Raw genomic sequence first — 15864 nt, forward strand, 5'->3', positions numbered from 1 at the left:
AGCTAACACTTATTGAGCATTTAGTATGTAGCAGGCAGACTTCTAAGTGCTTTAAGTGAATTCACTCCTTTAATGATTATTCTCTTTTTTGCAATTAATGAGACTGAGGCACAGATTTGTTAAGGAACTTACCCAGGATCACACAATCAATATCGAGGAGCTGGGGTTCAGACAAACGTTTGGCTCAAACTTAACCTGTAAACTACTTTACCCGTGGACCAGTAAGTTTCTGCTTAAATCAACTTGAGAAATCAGTTTTTACCAACCTTAGGGGAAAAAGCTGCCCTCCTAAGCATTGGATAAAATAAATGAGTAACTTCAAGAATAAATGAGGTAGTTACACATTCTGAATATGCTTAAACTCATAGATCTGTACACTTCAGGTGGGTTAAATGGGTAAACTTTGTAATATGTGAGTTATAGCTCAGTAAAGGTTTTTTTTTGTTTACTCTAAGGCTGGAATCATAGGGGGAGCCTGGGTGGTTCAGTTGGTTAAACGTCTGACTCTTGATTTTTGGCTCAGGTCATGATCTCACGGTTCTTGAGTTCAAGCCCCACATCAGGCTTTGTGCTGACAGTGCAGAACCTGCTTGGTATTCCCTGTCTCCCTCTCTCTCTCAAAAATAAATACATAAACTTAAAAAAAAAAAAAAAAAGAATGGAATTACGTATCAGCCTCACCATATAAGACCTTGAATAAGTCACTGAACATGAAATTCCTCTTAGGAAATAGAGATGAAAATTTCTGATCTCATTGTTTAATTTGCAATGATAATGTATAAAAAGTATATTGTATAGTGCCTAGCACACAGAAAGGGATCAGTACAATCTACTATGGAAAATTGTAAAATCATAACCTACAATTTTATAAAGTGAAATCCTTAATCTAATTCTTAAGTCTTTTCCCTTCTGCTGTCCCTGGGACACCTGTGCAACATGAGCCCATCTGAGAGAAGACAGTTGGGCAGAGCATCTTATGATTTTGGAAAACATGAATTTGTCATATTACTTACCAACTTAAAAATCTCTGCTCCTTACATCTTTCAAGCTGTTCCAAAAAGGGACCATACTATTCATTTTGTTTTGCTTTCTAAAAGATCAGTGAGACTCCTTTAAAAGAAAGTGGGGCAATCTTTGTGCATGTTATTTCTTCTGAAGAGTGTATGCCCCTTTCCAACCATTTTCTTTGATTCACAGAAGCCTGCATCACTGATCATTCGATAATCCCTCAAATATTTATTTAGCACCTACTATGTATCAGAAACCGCTAGTTCCTGAGGATGACAGTGGCATTAGTGCTTACATTTACAATCTAATGGTCTATGACCAAATTTCTGAAACAGCGTGTAAAGTTTCTTTGAGAGGCCGCCATCACTCAACATTGTTGGAAAGTAAATAAAAACAATCAGGTACCATTTACTGAATGTCTACTATGTTGCAGACTCTTTTTTTTTTTTTTTTTTTTTTTAATTTTTTTTTTCAACGTTTTTTATTTATTTTTGGGACAGAGAGAGACAGAGCATGAACGGGGGAGGGGCAGAGAAAGAGGGAGACACAGAATCGGAAACAGGCTCCAGGCTCCGAGCCATCAGCCCAGAGCCTGACGCGGGGCTCGAACTCACGGACCGCGAGATCGTGACCTGGCTGAAGTCGGACGCTTAACCGACTGCGCCACCCAGGCGCCCCATGTTGCAGACTCTTTACTAGACACTACACATTCAGATTATCTCATATTAAGAAGTTAGGTTGGGGCATAGGCCAATCCACATGCTAACCAACACCTCACTTAAACTGTCATTGGAATGAGCAGGAATTGTACAATTTCAGAGTCAGAGGACATAGTCTGCCACCATAGTCTGTTACAGGGGTTGATTTGACTGCCCTGAGTGGACACATGGCCCTGTCTCCATATTCCACATGCAACTTTCAAGAACAGATAAAAAATTTCAAATAGGGAAGGGTCATTCTTCAGTCAAGAATCCATGGATTTTTCATTCATTAAAAATGAACACTGGTTTCAAAACACACAGATATAGTAGGACTGGAGGCAATTTCTAAAGGTCATCTGACTTTAGGCACAGTTATATCCAAAGCTTCCAGATGTCATGAAATATTTTGTGCAGTTCTGTGGTTGTAAATCTCAAGTAGCTGCTGTCTCAGTATGGTAGGAAAATGTAACAGAGCTTCAAGAATGACCTAATCACCTATCCATACCTGACTTTCTGGTTGAAACTCCACTCCCTCCTCATCCAAATTCAGAAATAAGATTATTGCACTTAACAGAGGTTCTTAACAGATATGTGGACATTCTCATTTTTACTCCTTGTTAAATGGACGTCCTCCATTGGCTCCACCCAACTAAATGTGAAGCCATAGTTAACTACAGTCAGTGAGAAGCTCATAAGGTCTTCTGCAAGGATGAAAGCAGGAAGGTAGGAACAGAATGAACAGGAAGATCACCTCCTGCCAGTGCATCATATGAGAGCCCTGCTAAAAGTCCTTCCAGAAAAGCCTGAAGATACGTTGATAAAAATTTAAGCAGACCTATCATTGGGAAAGAATAGAACTCTATTACAATCAGGTACAGGTGCATCCCACTGTAAGATCGAACACGCAACTATTGGACAAGTAGTCAAATTAGAATTATTGTGAAGTATAGCTTTTTCATTTATATATTTTTTTCCATTTAACTTCATTCCTTTTAAAAAAAAAAAGTCAGATGTTACCTGAACTTTGATATTAATCTAGCTTTGGCAGAGATGTGGTGGTTTAATGGATTAGAGCATTTAGCTTTTTACCCCAGAGAGCAATATTTCTTCTTTCTCTCCATAATTAGATAATCTGCCCCTACCCATTACCAGGGCACTAAATTTCAAGTTCTCCATACACCTGAGCAGGCTGCTACATATCTGGCCATCTTAATTTTAGTCTTGATTTATTGAAGCTGAATTACATTTCTAACTTCCTGGAGCTCTGGGTGAATTTTATTGCAAAAGCAATGGGGAGAAAGTTACCATCATATATCTCTCTTGCTGGGCAGAGCTTTTAGGTACACAAGGGGCTCTGTATCCCACTGCTCCATGTCTTATATGCTGAATTTATAACACTTTGAAGCCCAGCTCTAGGGTTACATACAGGCATATCAGAGATGAGATGGGGAATTTGATTTTGCAATAATGATTACTTGTTGCTGAAGCCCACATTCCTGCAGGCTCTGCCTTTATTCCCAATACTAGTGGTGAATAAAACCAATTCCAACTGCTACCTAATCTAGCAAAACTCATCTTTCACTTACGAGAGAGGCCAAAAGAAGGTAGACGGGAAGTCAGGAGCATTTGAGATGTTGGCTAGTTTTACTATTACGTCTCAAGGATTTCTGATTCCATTATCGTGATTCCTTTAGGAATATTTTAATCTTTTAAACTTTCATTTCTTTGTGGGGAGAATGAAAGCTTTGCATCTTTTCCGGCCTGGTGAGTTAATGTGATGGCTCATTCGTGCTGTCTCTTCCACTTCAAAGAGACTGGGTCCCTAGGGCTAGCCAATTGTATTATGGATCCCGCAGATTTGGCTTGCCATTCCTGCTGAGTGTCATCTGCCCTCAGTCTTGCGGTGGGTAATTTTTGTCCTCCCTAACATCATCTGCTTGAGAAATTTGTGCCTGGCAGGCCTGTCTGTCCAAGTTAAGCTTGAAATACAGTAGCCACACAACTAATTTGACAAGGCATAGCTCTAAACAATAAAGCCACAGGCTTGCTTTGACCAAGACCACAAACTTCCAGCCATCTGATTACCAAGTCCCAAGTTTCTTTGGTGCGGTCCATGAGCTAGTCTGTTCATGTCATATAGGCTGTCCTTCCTCTACTGCCTCATTTTTCCGGAACTTCTACAACACACACACCTTATCTTAAAGTCAGTTAAGAGATTTTTAACCCTCTGGTTGGCCTCATCCACTTGGCAGTTTCTAACTGTTTTCAGCATTTGACTTGAGCCCTGTCACTTGGATAAAAGAATCTAAGAGTTGACTATCCTTGCCAGAAGTTTGGGGAATGCACGATAGACATTGCACTAAAGCAGTGGTTCTCAGACTTTAGCGTGCGTGGTAAATCACCTAGGACTTCTATACAAGTTGCTGGGTCCCAATCTGTGTTTGCGTGGTTCAAGAGGTCTGTTGTGGTTGGCCCTACCCCGAGGACCCCGGTACGACACTTGTCCAAAGATTGGGCGACAGTAGGCATAGAGCAGCCTGGTCACTCAACGATGGGTGCTTTTGTCCTTTGGCATGGCTGAGTCGAATTTTCTGAAGGTGTGGCCAGCATGGTGATAGAGCACTCTACGTTCTGATCCATTGGCCCTATCACAGGAGCACGTCCCTCTCGTGGTGGCTCTGCAGTAAAGCATCACATGCACTCCAAGCGATGTATCTACACCAGAAGCATCCGTAGGGGCAACAAGCAGGATTCAGTACAAGACTATGGAGTGGCTGTCCCCCGGAAGATGGTGGATATCAAAGCACAGCATGCTGCTTCCACCAAATGGCCTCTCAAGCCTGGTGTGCCAGGTGCATTCCCAAAACTTCATGAGATGCAGTAATATTTACCATCTTACCTCAAAAGACCCTCTAATCTTTCCTTCTCCTTTGCTTTCAGTCGTTTCTTCCATTTTTAATTGTTTTCATCCTCCTCAAAAATAGGTTAGACAGAAGAGGATAAACAGTGATGTCAACAGAGAATGTTCCAGAGGAAAATCTTGTGAAATAGATATGATAAAAAGCAAAATAGATTTAGGAAGTCCCCCCCCCCCCACCCCCCAGCGATGCCTCTAAGGATGGGCTTATACCAAGGAATGAATTTCAGTGTTGTTCTCAATATGTATATAATTAAGTGCTCATTTTATTTCTATTTTCTAATTTTCATAAGATTCAATATGGATTTAGCAAATACTACCCCGAAGTCAGAACTTTACTCCTATTAAATTAACATTATTTCCATGATTTAGATATCTTAACTCTCATAAAGCACAATAACTGGAAAAATCCTTTTGTATTTATATGGTCTGAAACTGTCTGATATTGAGCCTCTGGAAAATGATCTTGGATCGTGTAAATATGAAGGTGAGAATACCTGCTCTTAAAAACACAGAAGTACTTAATGTATGATTCCATGCATATAATATTTTTTAAAAAGACAGAATTTTAGAAATGGAGGATATATTATAGGTTGCCAGGGATTGGGATGGGGACAGAGAGGAAGTTGGTTGTGGTTACAAAAAGGCATCATGGGCCGTCCTTATGGCTTTGAAACTGTTCACTATCTTGACTGTGATAAAATTATATAGAGCCAGAGGCGTCCGAGTGGTTCAGTTGGTTAGGCATCCGACTTCAGCTCAGGTCATGATCTCACAGTTTGTGGGTTCGAGCCCTCGTCGGGCTCTGTGCTGACAGCTCAGAGCCTGGAGCCTTCTTCAGATTCTGTGTCTCCCTCTCTCTCTGCCCCTCCCCCACTCACACTGTCTCTCTCTCTCTCTCTCTCTCTCTCTTTCAAAAAGAAATAAAAACATTTTTTAAAAATTTTCAAAATTGTATAGAGCCAAATACACGCACACTCTCTCTGTCTCTCTCTGTCTCTGTCTCTCTCTCTCTCTCTCTCTGTCTCTCTGCCTCTCTCTCTCTCTCTCTCTCTCTCTCTCACACACACACACACACACACACACACACACACACACACACACACACACACCATCAATATAAGAAAATGGGAAACCTGAAAGATTGGTGAATTGAATCAATGTCAATATCCTGTTTGTGATATTAACATTTGCAAACCATTACCATTGAAGGAAAACCAGGTGAAGTGTACAAGGAATCTCTCTGTATTATTTCTTACAACTGTGTGAGAATCCATAATTATCTCAAAGTTTCATTTAAGAATACAGAAAAATCTCATCAAGCCAGACAGCAAGAGGTAATACCAGACCTTTGGCAGGATGATATAGGGTCCAAGCAGCCCTAATCCTAGCTGAAGTTTCCCGATGCAACAGCACTGCTAATGTGACTCTTTTCTGACTCCTTGCTATGAACCTAACCATCCCAGAGAACAACATAACTCAGTAGTAGGTAGAGCAATACAATCAAACAGCTGGAACTTGTATCTACAGATTATAAGCAACAGAATTGCAGAAAAGTAATTGTACAGTATTTTAATATTGTTCCCTCTGGTAGATTGTACCCTCACTGAGAGAAGGAAAAGGCTGAACGGTCTTGCTCACTGCTATATCTCAGCTCCTAGCACTTCACTTGGTACATAGAAAGTGCTCACTACATGCTTGTTAAATGTGTTGGAATGAAGTTTACAGCCCATCTGCCCTTTTAGAGGTCAAATGGCTTCTCTCTTCCCTCCTTCCCAATCTCCCTTCCCCACTCTCTACTCACCCATGTAAATGCATGCAGAGAGACCAAGGTTGTTTCTGCCACACGCAAGCTGGGCAGTCATTTAACCTCTCTGTCTCTCAGCATCCTCATCTGTAAGATGGTAATAATAACAGCAGTATCTGCTTCAAAGGACTGACATGAGAGTTAAATGAATTAATATGTGTAGAGCACTTACAACATTATCTGGCAAACCATGGTTGCCACGTAGGTGTCTGTTCAATTGCAACACAATTCTGACACTGATTACCAGAGTTAGCTTAGACCCCACAGGTAAAGGACACCAGTCCTTGTAGAGACAAGACTGCCCTTACTTCAGACACCAGGCACAAGCTCCAGGTTCCCAAGCTACCCATGTTAGCTGTCTACAAATTTTGGAGGTGCCCACTCTATCCCCTCAGGTTCAGGAATTCACTAGAATGGTCCTTGGAACTCAGGAAAGTACTGTACTTAGGATTGTAGTTCTGTTGTAAGGGATACAAATCAGGACCAGCCAAAGGAATACATGCATAAGGTGAGACCTGGGAGGGTCCCAACAGGAAGCTTCTATATCCTCCGTATACCTCACCCTCTAGGCACATCAGGGGGAGATTGCCAAGTAGGAAGCTCACCAGGGCTTGTACAGGTTTTATTTGGGTTTCATTACTTAGACATGGATGCTTGAATCATTGGCCACGTGATTGAACCCCCTTGCCAGGACCCACCCCCCTCCCCCCAGAGGTCAGACTGATATTTACATGGCTCAGAGCCCCAACCCTCTAATCACACAGTGGTCTTTGAGCTCCCATCCTGAAACCATCTAAGGGCCTTTGAGAGTCACCTTGCTAGCATAAACTCAGGCCACCATGAATAACAAAGTCAATATCTAAAGTGAGATATTCCAAAGATTTAGAGGTTATCTCCAAGGAACCAGGAACAGAGATCAGCCAAATCCTTTACTATACACCATAAATAAAGTTTACTGAGTTGAATAGGTGGAGGGGTAAGGAAGGGAGCGCTCAAAGGGAAGAAGCAGAAATATTCCTGCCACAGCCATGGCACAGTAGAAAGACCCCCTAGCTGACTGGGCTTCGCTGTATTGTAATGCACCAGCCTGGTCATCTAGGCTGATGGTCATGGACCATCTGTCCATGGTTCCGCTCTTTGGTAGCTGTGATGTCATCCTGTGGGAGTACCCGGATCATTGTAAGCCATCTTAAATCCTGTCGATGACAGGGAGGGCGATGACAGGGAGGGCATAATTGGAACACACAATTTAATGGATTTATTTATTTACTTACTGTTTCTCAAAATTGTATTATTTCTCACAGAATTCATTATTTCTCACAATACAGATCAGGCAGCTTTCTGGCTTCATGTGGTGGTATCAGTTTCACTGCAGATGGTGCAACTGCATTCAAAAGGCTGATGGTCGGGATGAAGGAACCAAGAATGGCTCCCTCATATTTCTGCGGCCTGGTGCTGACTGCTTGGTGCCTTAGTTCTCACTCACACAGCCTCTCTTTACATGTGCTGTCTCAGTTCTCAGGGCAGGAGACCCTGGACTTGCTGACAAGAGAGCAAAAGTAGAAACCACCAGGTGTCTCAAGGGCCTAAACCGGCACAGCATTTTTTTTCCCACCATGTTCTATTCGTCAAAGCAAGTCAAAGAGCCAGTCCAGATTCAAGGGGATAGGAAACAAACTCCAGGTCTTGAGGGGAAGAGAGAAGCATGTTGCATGTATACACAGGGAGGGAAGGAATCACTGCAGTCATCTTTGGAGGCTCTCTACCGTATCCTCTGAACCTCAGTTTACTCATCAAAATGGGTATTTTAATAGCTACCTCAACTAGATTCATGAAAAGATTAAGAGACATGGGGAAGATGGTATGTGATAACATTTTATAAATTGTAAAGTCCTAAAAAACTACAAGATATTTTAGTGGTGGGTGATACAGGTGGATTGTAAGAATGAGAAGAGATTATACAAGGCTTTAAAAGGAGATAAGAAGGTTGTTGTAATCATAATAACATTTATTGAGCATTTGGTTTGTGCCAGGCATTGTACTAAGTGCTTTATAGGTATTATCTTTTTTAATCATCACAACCTCATAAATGGATATTTTATTGCCATTTGACAGGGAAGGAACTGCAGGCAAATGGCAGAGCCAGAGCTTCAACCCAATTCGGTCTGGTTCTAAAGTCTTAACTACTGCACCTAGAATTCTTCTATCACTTAAATCATAATCAATCGGCAGTTGGGTAAGGGGAGGTAGGAGCTACCCCGGAACTACTGAAACAGAACTTTTGAATATGGAACCCAGGATCTGCATATGTAACAGCCACATTAATGTGGAAGAAGCATTAACCTTCCATAGTGAGCCTTTTCAGATTTTTCAGTAATTCAAAGACACTAAATGTTCCTTTATTTTCTTGAGAAAGAGAGTAAGAGGGAAATTGGAGGAGGAGCAGAGAGAGAGACAGAATCAGAAGCAGGCTCCAGGCTCTGAGCTGTCAGCACAGAGCCCAAAGGGAGGCTCGAACCTGTGAACCGCAAGGTCATGACCTGAGCCGAAGTTGCATGCTTAACCAATTGAGCCACCCAGGAGCCCCAGTTATTCAAAGACACGAGAAGACAAGCTATGAGAGGAAATTTGGGTTTGCAGGTACAGAAGAAAACTTGAGTAAGAAAAGTACCTAGAAGGGGGGAGAACAGTGAAGGGCTTTAAAAATAATTATATTTTCTAGAGGTTGATGCTAAAGCTAGGGAAATGAAAGTGAGACTAGAAAGGTTACAAACCAGAGGCAACAACTTGGAATTAACCAGCTGTACATTTCATGTATTAATCCATCTATTTTATGTTTCTGCCTTTGGGCTTGTTGTTTCCTCTGCTAGAAAACCACAAGTTCCATCTTCTTCTCACATACCCTGATTGACATTTCTTCATTTCAGGTCTGAGGACAAATAGGTTGCCTCCTCTGGGAAGTCTCTCCTGGCCACCTCCCACCCCCCGGGGTGTCCCACATGTGCTGCACCTTCCTCCATGCTGTTATTTGTAGGATTTACACTTTAAATGTTGGTTTATGTTTCTTCAGCACTCGACTGCAAGACCCTTGACAGTAAGGACTGTACAGAAAGTGGGGGGGCTGGGGAACAAGTGAAAGCATAGAGATGATTCCTAGAACCACTGGATGAACACAGGAGGTGAAGGAGCCATTGCAAAGCTGCACATTGTCTGCACAAAGACTTGTTGAGGCTTCAAGGTGAACTTTATGGAGTTTAACAAAGAGCAGCAATTAGATATATGCATCCCCAAAGCTGACACTTCATGAACACAATTCAAAGCAGCCCAGCAAATCTTTCTCTTTCATAATTACATGTATTTCCTCTTAGACCATATAATACACAACCGGTTGATATTTCACAAACGCAAATGCCAAGAACAAATTTGTTTTTTCTTCACAGCGGCACGGATGAGGCTAAGTGATTAGACTTAGACTCAAGTTACTTAACCTTTAACCCTATTTCTTCATTTGTTATAAAGAAATGATAAAATCGTTTCCCTGAGTTGCTAACATGACCAAACGCGGCAACGCACGTCAAAATGCTTTATAAAATATTGGTGGCAGGTATAACAGAGATAATATACTTCTACTACTACTAATATTGATATTATTCTGCGGCTGTATCTTCTCTCTTTCAATCTCCCTAATCCAGAATAAATTCCAGCCAGTTTAAGGTGCAATAACAGACGTTCACTCTAATTTTCAGGCAAATTCCAATTCCGCCAGCATCTGCCCTAACCCAGCATGGCGGCATCGGCTTCTTCAAGTTTACAACTCTGGCTACCCAAACACAACTTGTTGCCCGCCGAGTGGACTCAGTTTCCCGTATGCCCTTTGATGACGCTTCAAGCCTGCGCCCGGAAGGCGGGCAGTTCAGGTCTGCGCAGGCGCAACGCGGAGGCGGGTGGGCGGAGCAGGTCGCGATGAGTGGCGGAGGGACGGAGACGCCTGTGGGTTGTGAGGCCTCCCCGGGCGGCGGCGACAAGAAAAAGGACTCGCTGGGGACCGCGGGCTCTCCAGCGCACCTCATTATCAAGGGTACGGAGTAGTGGGGCTGTCGCTCTGGTGGATCCCGGCGCTGCTCCACCTCCGGGGCGGCGCCCTCTGACCCGGGCCGCTCCCTGGGGCACCCCCCGGCTGCAGGGCGGCCTCGCGTTCGTGGGAGGTAGGGGGAGTCGTGGCCGGAGTCCGCATGGTTCCCCACGCCAGGTGCCTTCCAATAACAACCAGCCAACTCAGCCCCTGTTACTACTTCGAAAAACCCGCGGACGTGAGTCTTGAGGCCCGCCCCCTCTCCCCTTTCCCAAGCCCCGGACCTTTGGGCGCAGAACTTCTTTGGACGCCGCCTCTTGATGGTGCTGTAACGCGTAGATACAGCATCGGGCTTAGGGGTCGAGAAGGGTCTGCTCCCTCAGTCAGGTCGTTTAGGAGTTGGGTGACTTTGGTTCGGCCGCTTTACCTACTCTGCCCCTGTGTGCCCCTGGGTCATGCAAGGAGTAAATGAGATATACGAAAGCATCTTAAAACATGAAAGCGCCATATACAGCTACAGGTGTCCATTTGGTTTGTCGGCTTTACGCTGGGAGAGGGTTACAACCTGGATTCTCACAGAACTTGAGTAGGTTTGATTCCCAAAGCTCACAACAACCCTGTTTTCCCGTAGCAGGATCTTTGCCGGTTAAATACTGCACTTTCTCATCCTCGTCCTTTCTTAACCCTGTGCTGGTCCTGTCTGTCCCAACATCTTGCAGCGTTGAACACCCCCACTCCCCCCGTAGGATTCCGGAGTCCTTCAGCACCACCCAGGGAACGACATCCTTCGGTTGCTGCTTATTTTAACCTTATCTGTCAAGATTGTAGACAGCCCCCAGCACGGCTGGCTGTGGCTATTTGTAGACTTCATGTTGTCTCTTAAGTCTAATTAGGAGTGTTGAGAGTGGTGCGTGGGTGTTAGGGCTAAATTATAAATGTTTTTATGTGCGATCTAAGTGAACTGCTACTTAAAAATGTTTTAAATTGCGGTGAAATACATATAAAGTTTATCTGAACCATTTTTAAATGGACAGTGTTGTGCCATTAGTACATCCCTATTGTTGTGCATCCATCACCACCGTCCATCTCCATAACTTTTCATCCTCCCGAACTGAAACTCATTGTAGGGATGAAACACTGACTCCCCATCTGACCCTTCCCTCCAATCCCTAGCAACCACCATTCTACTTTCTGCCTCTGTGTGACTGCTTTAGATAATTCATATACATGAAATCTTACAGTGTTTGCTCTTTTGTGACTGGCTTATCTCACTTTGAATAATGTCCTCAACGTGTCCTTTATCCACTTTGTAGTCTGTGATGGAATTTCCTTCCCTTTAAAAGCTGAATAATATTCCATTGTATGTCTATACCACATTTTCTGTATCCATTCGTCTGTGGATGGACCCTTGGGTTACTTCCACCTTTTGATTTTTGTGAATATTGCTGTGAACATAGGTATGCAAGTAACTGTTTGAGCCCTTGCTTTCAGTTCTTTCGAGTATATGCCCAGAACTGGAATTGCTGGACCAAATGATAATTCTATTTTTAATTTTTTGAGCAATCACCATACTGTCTTCCATAGCGACTGCACTATTTACAGTCTCACGGGGCACAAGGGTTCCAGTTTCTCCACATCCTCACCAACACTTGTTATTTTCTGTTCTTTGGTAGTGGCCCTCCTAATGGGTATGAAGTAGTGTCTTGTAGTTTTGATTTTCATTTTCCTAATGATTAGTGATGTTGAGCATCTTTTTATGTGCTTATTGGCCATTTGTATGTGTTCTTTGGAGAAATGTCTGTTGAAGTCCTGTACCCGTTTTTTGATCAAGTTTTTGTTGTTGAGGTAGAAATTCTCTGTATAGTCTGGATATTAACCCCTTTTCTCATGGATGATTTGCATATATTTTCTCCCATTCCATGGGTTGTCTTTTTCATTGTTGATTTTATCCCTTCATACACAGTTTTGTTTTGTTTCTTTCATGTGTTACTTTAAAAAAAAAAAAAAAGATTATTCAGGGTAGATTTTTTCAAGTTAATCGAAAAGTGAGTTTTAATTAAAAATCTGTCTAGAATTTTCTTGGCTTTTTTATGGAACCATTCACTCTTCATTCTGAAAGTCTATTTTTAGTTCATCCTTACTTGAAGACCATTGGTTCTGAACAGATCATTGTTGAATTTTATTGCGAGAATTCGTGAAAAAGAAATAAATAAATTATTTCACTGCTTATGCCCTGGGTCTGTAAGGGTTTGTGGCCCAAGGGTTTGTGGCCCATGGGTGGGGGTTAGGAGGTAAAGAGTGGGAAATAGGAAGGGCTTCCTGAACTTTTTTTTACTGAAGAGTAAAGTGTTAGCAATTAAGAAAAGAGGGCAAGGGTATTTTGGACTTAGTTTGCAACAGCCTGAGCAAAGGTGTGGAGGGCTCAAACAGCATGGCCATGTTTGGGAAATTACATATATTGCTACAAAGTGACTCTCAGAGAGGTGGAGTTTGGTGGAAATCAGACAGTAGAGGACTTCTTGCCTTAGATTGGACTTTTTCTTAAATTAGGAAACTAACCAGCAAGTATGAGAATCATGTGGTTAGATTTGTATTTTTTTTAATTTTTTAAAAATGTTTTATTTATTTTTGAGAGACAGAGTGTGAGTGGGGGAGGGGCAGAGAGGGAGAATAAGAAGCAAGCTGCAGGCTTTGAGCTGTCAGCACAGAGCCCAGCATGGGGCTCAGACCCATGAACTGCAAGATCATGACCTGAGCTGAAGTTGGACACTCAATCGACTGAGCCACCCAGGCACCCCAGATTTGTATTTTAAATAAAGCACTCAGGCAGATAACAGTGGATCCTCATCTTGTGGATTAGGTATTTGTGAATTTGCCTAATTGCTAAAATGAATTTGTAACTTCAATATCAATATTGATGATGCTTTCATGGTCATTCCCACATGCACAGAAGAGAGAAAAATTTGAGTTTTTCTACATGCACATTTGTAGTTGAGGCTGAACAAGGCAACCCTTTGCTTTTTGTTTTACCTCTCATACCGTAAATGGGTCCTTTTTGCTTTTTATTTAGTATATTTTTCACATTTTTGTGCTTTTGTTGCTGATTTTGCTTTTTCAAGTGATCCCCAATGTGTAGTGCTGAGTTTTCCCTAAGTACACACATATTCTGTTGTGTACCTTACAGAGAAAACACTGTAGAAGACAAGTTTCTTTCAGGTATGAATTACAGTGCTGTTTGCTGTGAGACGAATGTGAATTAGTCAACAGTCCACAATAAGGAAGGAGATTCACCAATTTGTGCGTTCGGCCATTCCAGAAAGTGCCAAAGCAACATTCATAGTGTGTGATGAAGTGATGGGAAAGCAGCTAAATTTGTACATTCTTGAGATGATTGACCGAGCATAGTGGACAGCATTGTCGTAAAGCTGAAAGCCACAGAAATTTATGGTCAGTTGTGTAAGGTCAGGAAAACGTTCAACTCTTCTGTCTAGTGCTAGCCATACTTTCAAAGGTGGTACAGGATGAAAGTGTTCAGCTTGCAGGTGAAGTAGGTTATGCAGGTCAAGGGGCTGTGGGAGAACTTTAAGAATACCTGGTAAGTGTTATACACAGAAAAGGATTCTATTGGAAGAGCAGATGGTAAACACTAAGAGTTGGGGCGCCCAGGTGGCTCATTCGGTTGAGCATCCGACTTCAGCTCAGGTCATGATCTTGAGGTTCGTGGGTTCGAGCCCCGTGTTGAGCTCTGTGCTGACAGCTCGGAGCCTGGAGCCTGCTTCCGATTCTGTGTCTCCTTCTCTCTCTGCCCCTCCCCCTCTTGTGCTCTGTCTCTATCAAAAATAAATAAAATATTTTTAAAAAACTTAAACGCTGAGAGTGGCATGTTTCACAAGGATGTTGGAAAACAAACCTGTGTGACACAAGTGGCATTTTGGTTTGACAAAAAAATGTGACCAGAAGCTTGCAGGAACCCAACTTTGTATTTCCTGGAGGACCAGTAGTTCAACGCTTGCTAGTTTAGTGTTGGAGGCAACTGTGTAAACATTGCTACTGGGAATGACAAGAACTGACTCTGTGTGGAGTGGGTTATAGAGAAAAGTGACTAGTTAGTTCAAATAGTCCTAGTGAGACAAGCAGGGATGAAAAAGAGGGAGTGGTTTTGAGACCTGATAAGGAAGAAGAGCATCTTTTTGGTGATGCCGTGGGAGTTATCAGAAACAATTGCAGTAAATTGTTCCTTATGATATTACAATAAAGGCCTGGAAATTCAGGGCCAGAGGAGAAACTTCTTCTGTTAGATAATGAGAGCTCTACAATTGACCATATTTCTCCATGTTCCATAGCCACATGGCATATTGATCTTCCATTAAAGTGCTTATTTTTCTCTGTCTTTTGTGTGAAGGGGTATTTGTCCAACACTCATATTAGAGGGTGAACTTTTGGAGGATGAAAGATTATTTTACCTTATATATCAAACAACAAAAGAATGCTTTGCAGGGTTAGGGTTGAACTTACGTGAAACTCTGTAGCTTACATTTACATGATCAGACTTAGAGAATTTGTCCTTGGGACTCCTGAATTATTATTATATGCTTGCTTTGTTGTTGTAATGTTACAACAAAAATATTTAGTGGCTTAATTTCTGTAGTAACATGTATGTTCTCTGCAAGTCTTTACTATCTTAAGTTTTGGGGTACAGTTTTGGAAGTGATCACTATCCATTTCTAAACAGAATTGAATTCTCTCTCCAAAGGCCACCTAAATTCTATCAGGCTGCAGAAGATCTCCCCAAATCAACAAAGCCTAATAGCTTCTCATCATATAGAAAAATACATGTTAATCCGCATATCCTCTGTGGGTGATACAAATAATGTTGTCTCTGAGATACTCATTGGAGGAGAGAGATAATTTCCGGACAATATAGTAAGTAGTAGGATAGAAGTAATTGCCCCGGGTGCTTTGGGAGGCATAAAATAGGGGCACTCCTTGAAACCTTGGAGGAAGCTGAATAGAACAAACGAAAATTTCAAGGAAGTGTGATGTCAGCGGTTTGGAAGGAAGAGCAGGGATTCAGGAAGGTTCCCGGTGGTGACGAGAGCACGAGCTGTGACAAGGATGCATGAGATAGCGCAGTGTGTTTGGAAAACCGCCAGTCGTTCAGAGTTGTCAGCATGGGGGGAGATGAGGCTGGAACCAGGCATATGGAGGACCCTGTGTGGCTACTACAAGGCGTGAACTTCAGCCTGTTAGACAGTTGTGTTTCAAAGACACTGGTGTTTGTTGAAATGTGAACAGTATTATTTGCCACATAGGTTCTCTTCATCAAATAAGGTCCATGAATTTCTGCATAGTGCAACCC

The 15864-nt window shown here is 42.3% G+C and overlaps 1 protein-coding gene across 2 annotated transcripts in view; it reads left to right on the forward strand.

Annotated features, from left to right (window-relative positions):
• Positions 1–15864, forward strand: part of BLOC1S5 (biogenesis of lysosomal organelles complex 1 subunit 5) — a 68326-nt gene that overhangs the window by 12351 nt on the left and 40111 nt on the right. For both annotated transcript variants that reach the window (XM_042937947.1, XM_042937946.1), the window contains exon 2: positions 10180–10511. In XM_042937947.1, coding sequence (XP_042793881.1) covers positions 10301–10511 — 211 coding nt within the window. In that variant the 5' untranslated portion in view covers positions 10180–10300. The remainder of the gene's footprint in view (positions 1–10179; positions 10512–15864) is intronic.

Source organism: Panthera leo, chromosome B2 (assembly GCF_018350215.1).
Source record: "Panthera leo isolate Ple1 chromosome B2, P.leo_Ple1_pat1.1, whole genome shotgun sequence".
Taxonomy (NCBI): Eukaryota; Metazoa; Chordata; class Mammalia; order Carnivora; family Felidae; genus Panthera; species Panthera leo.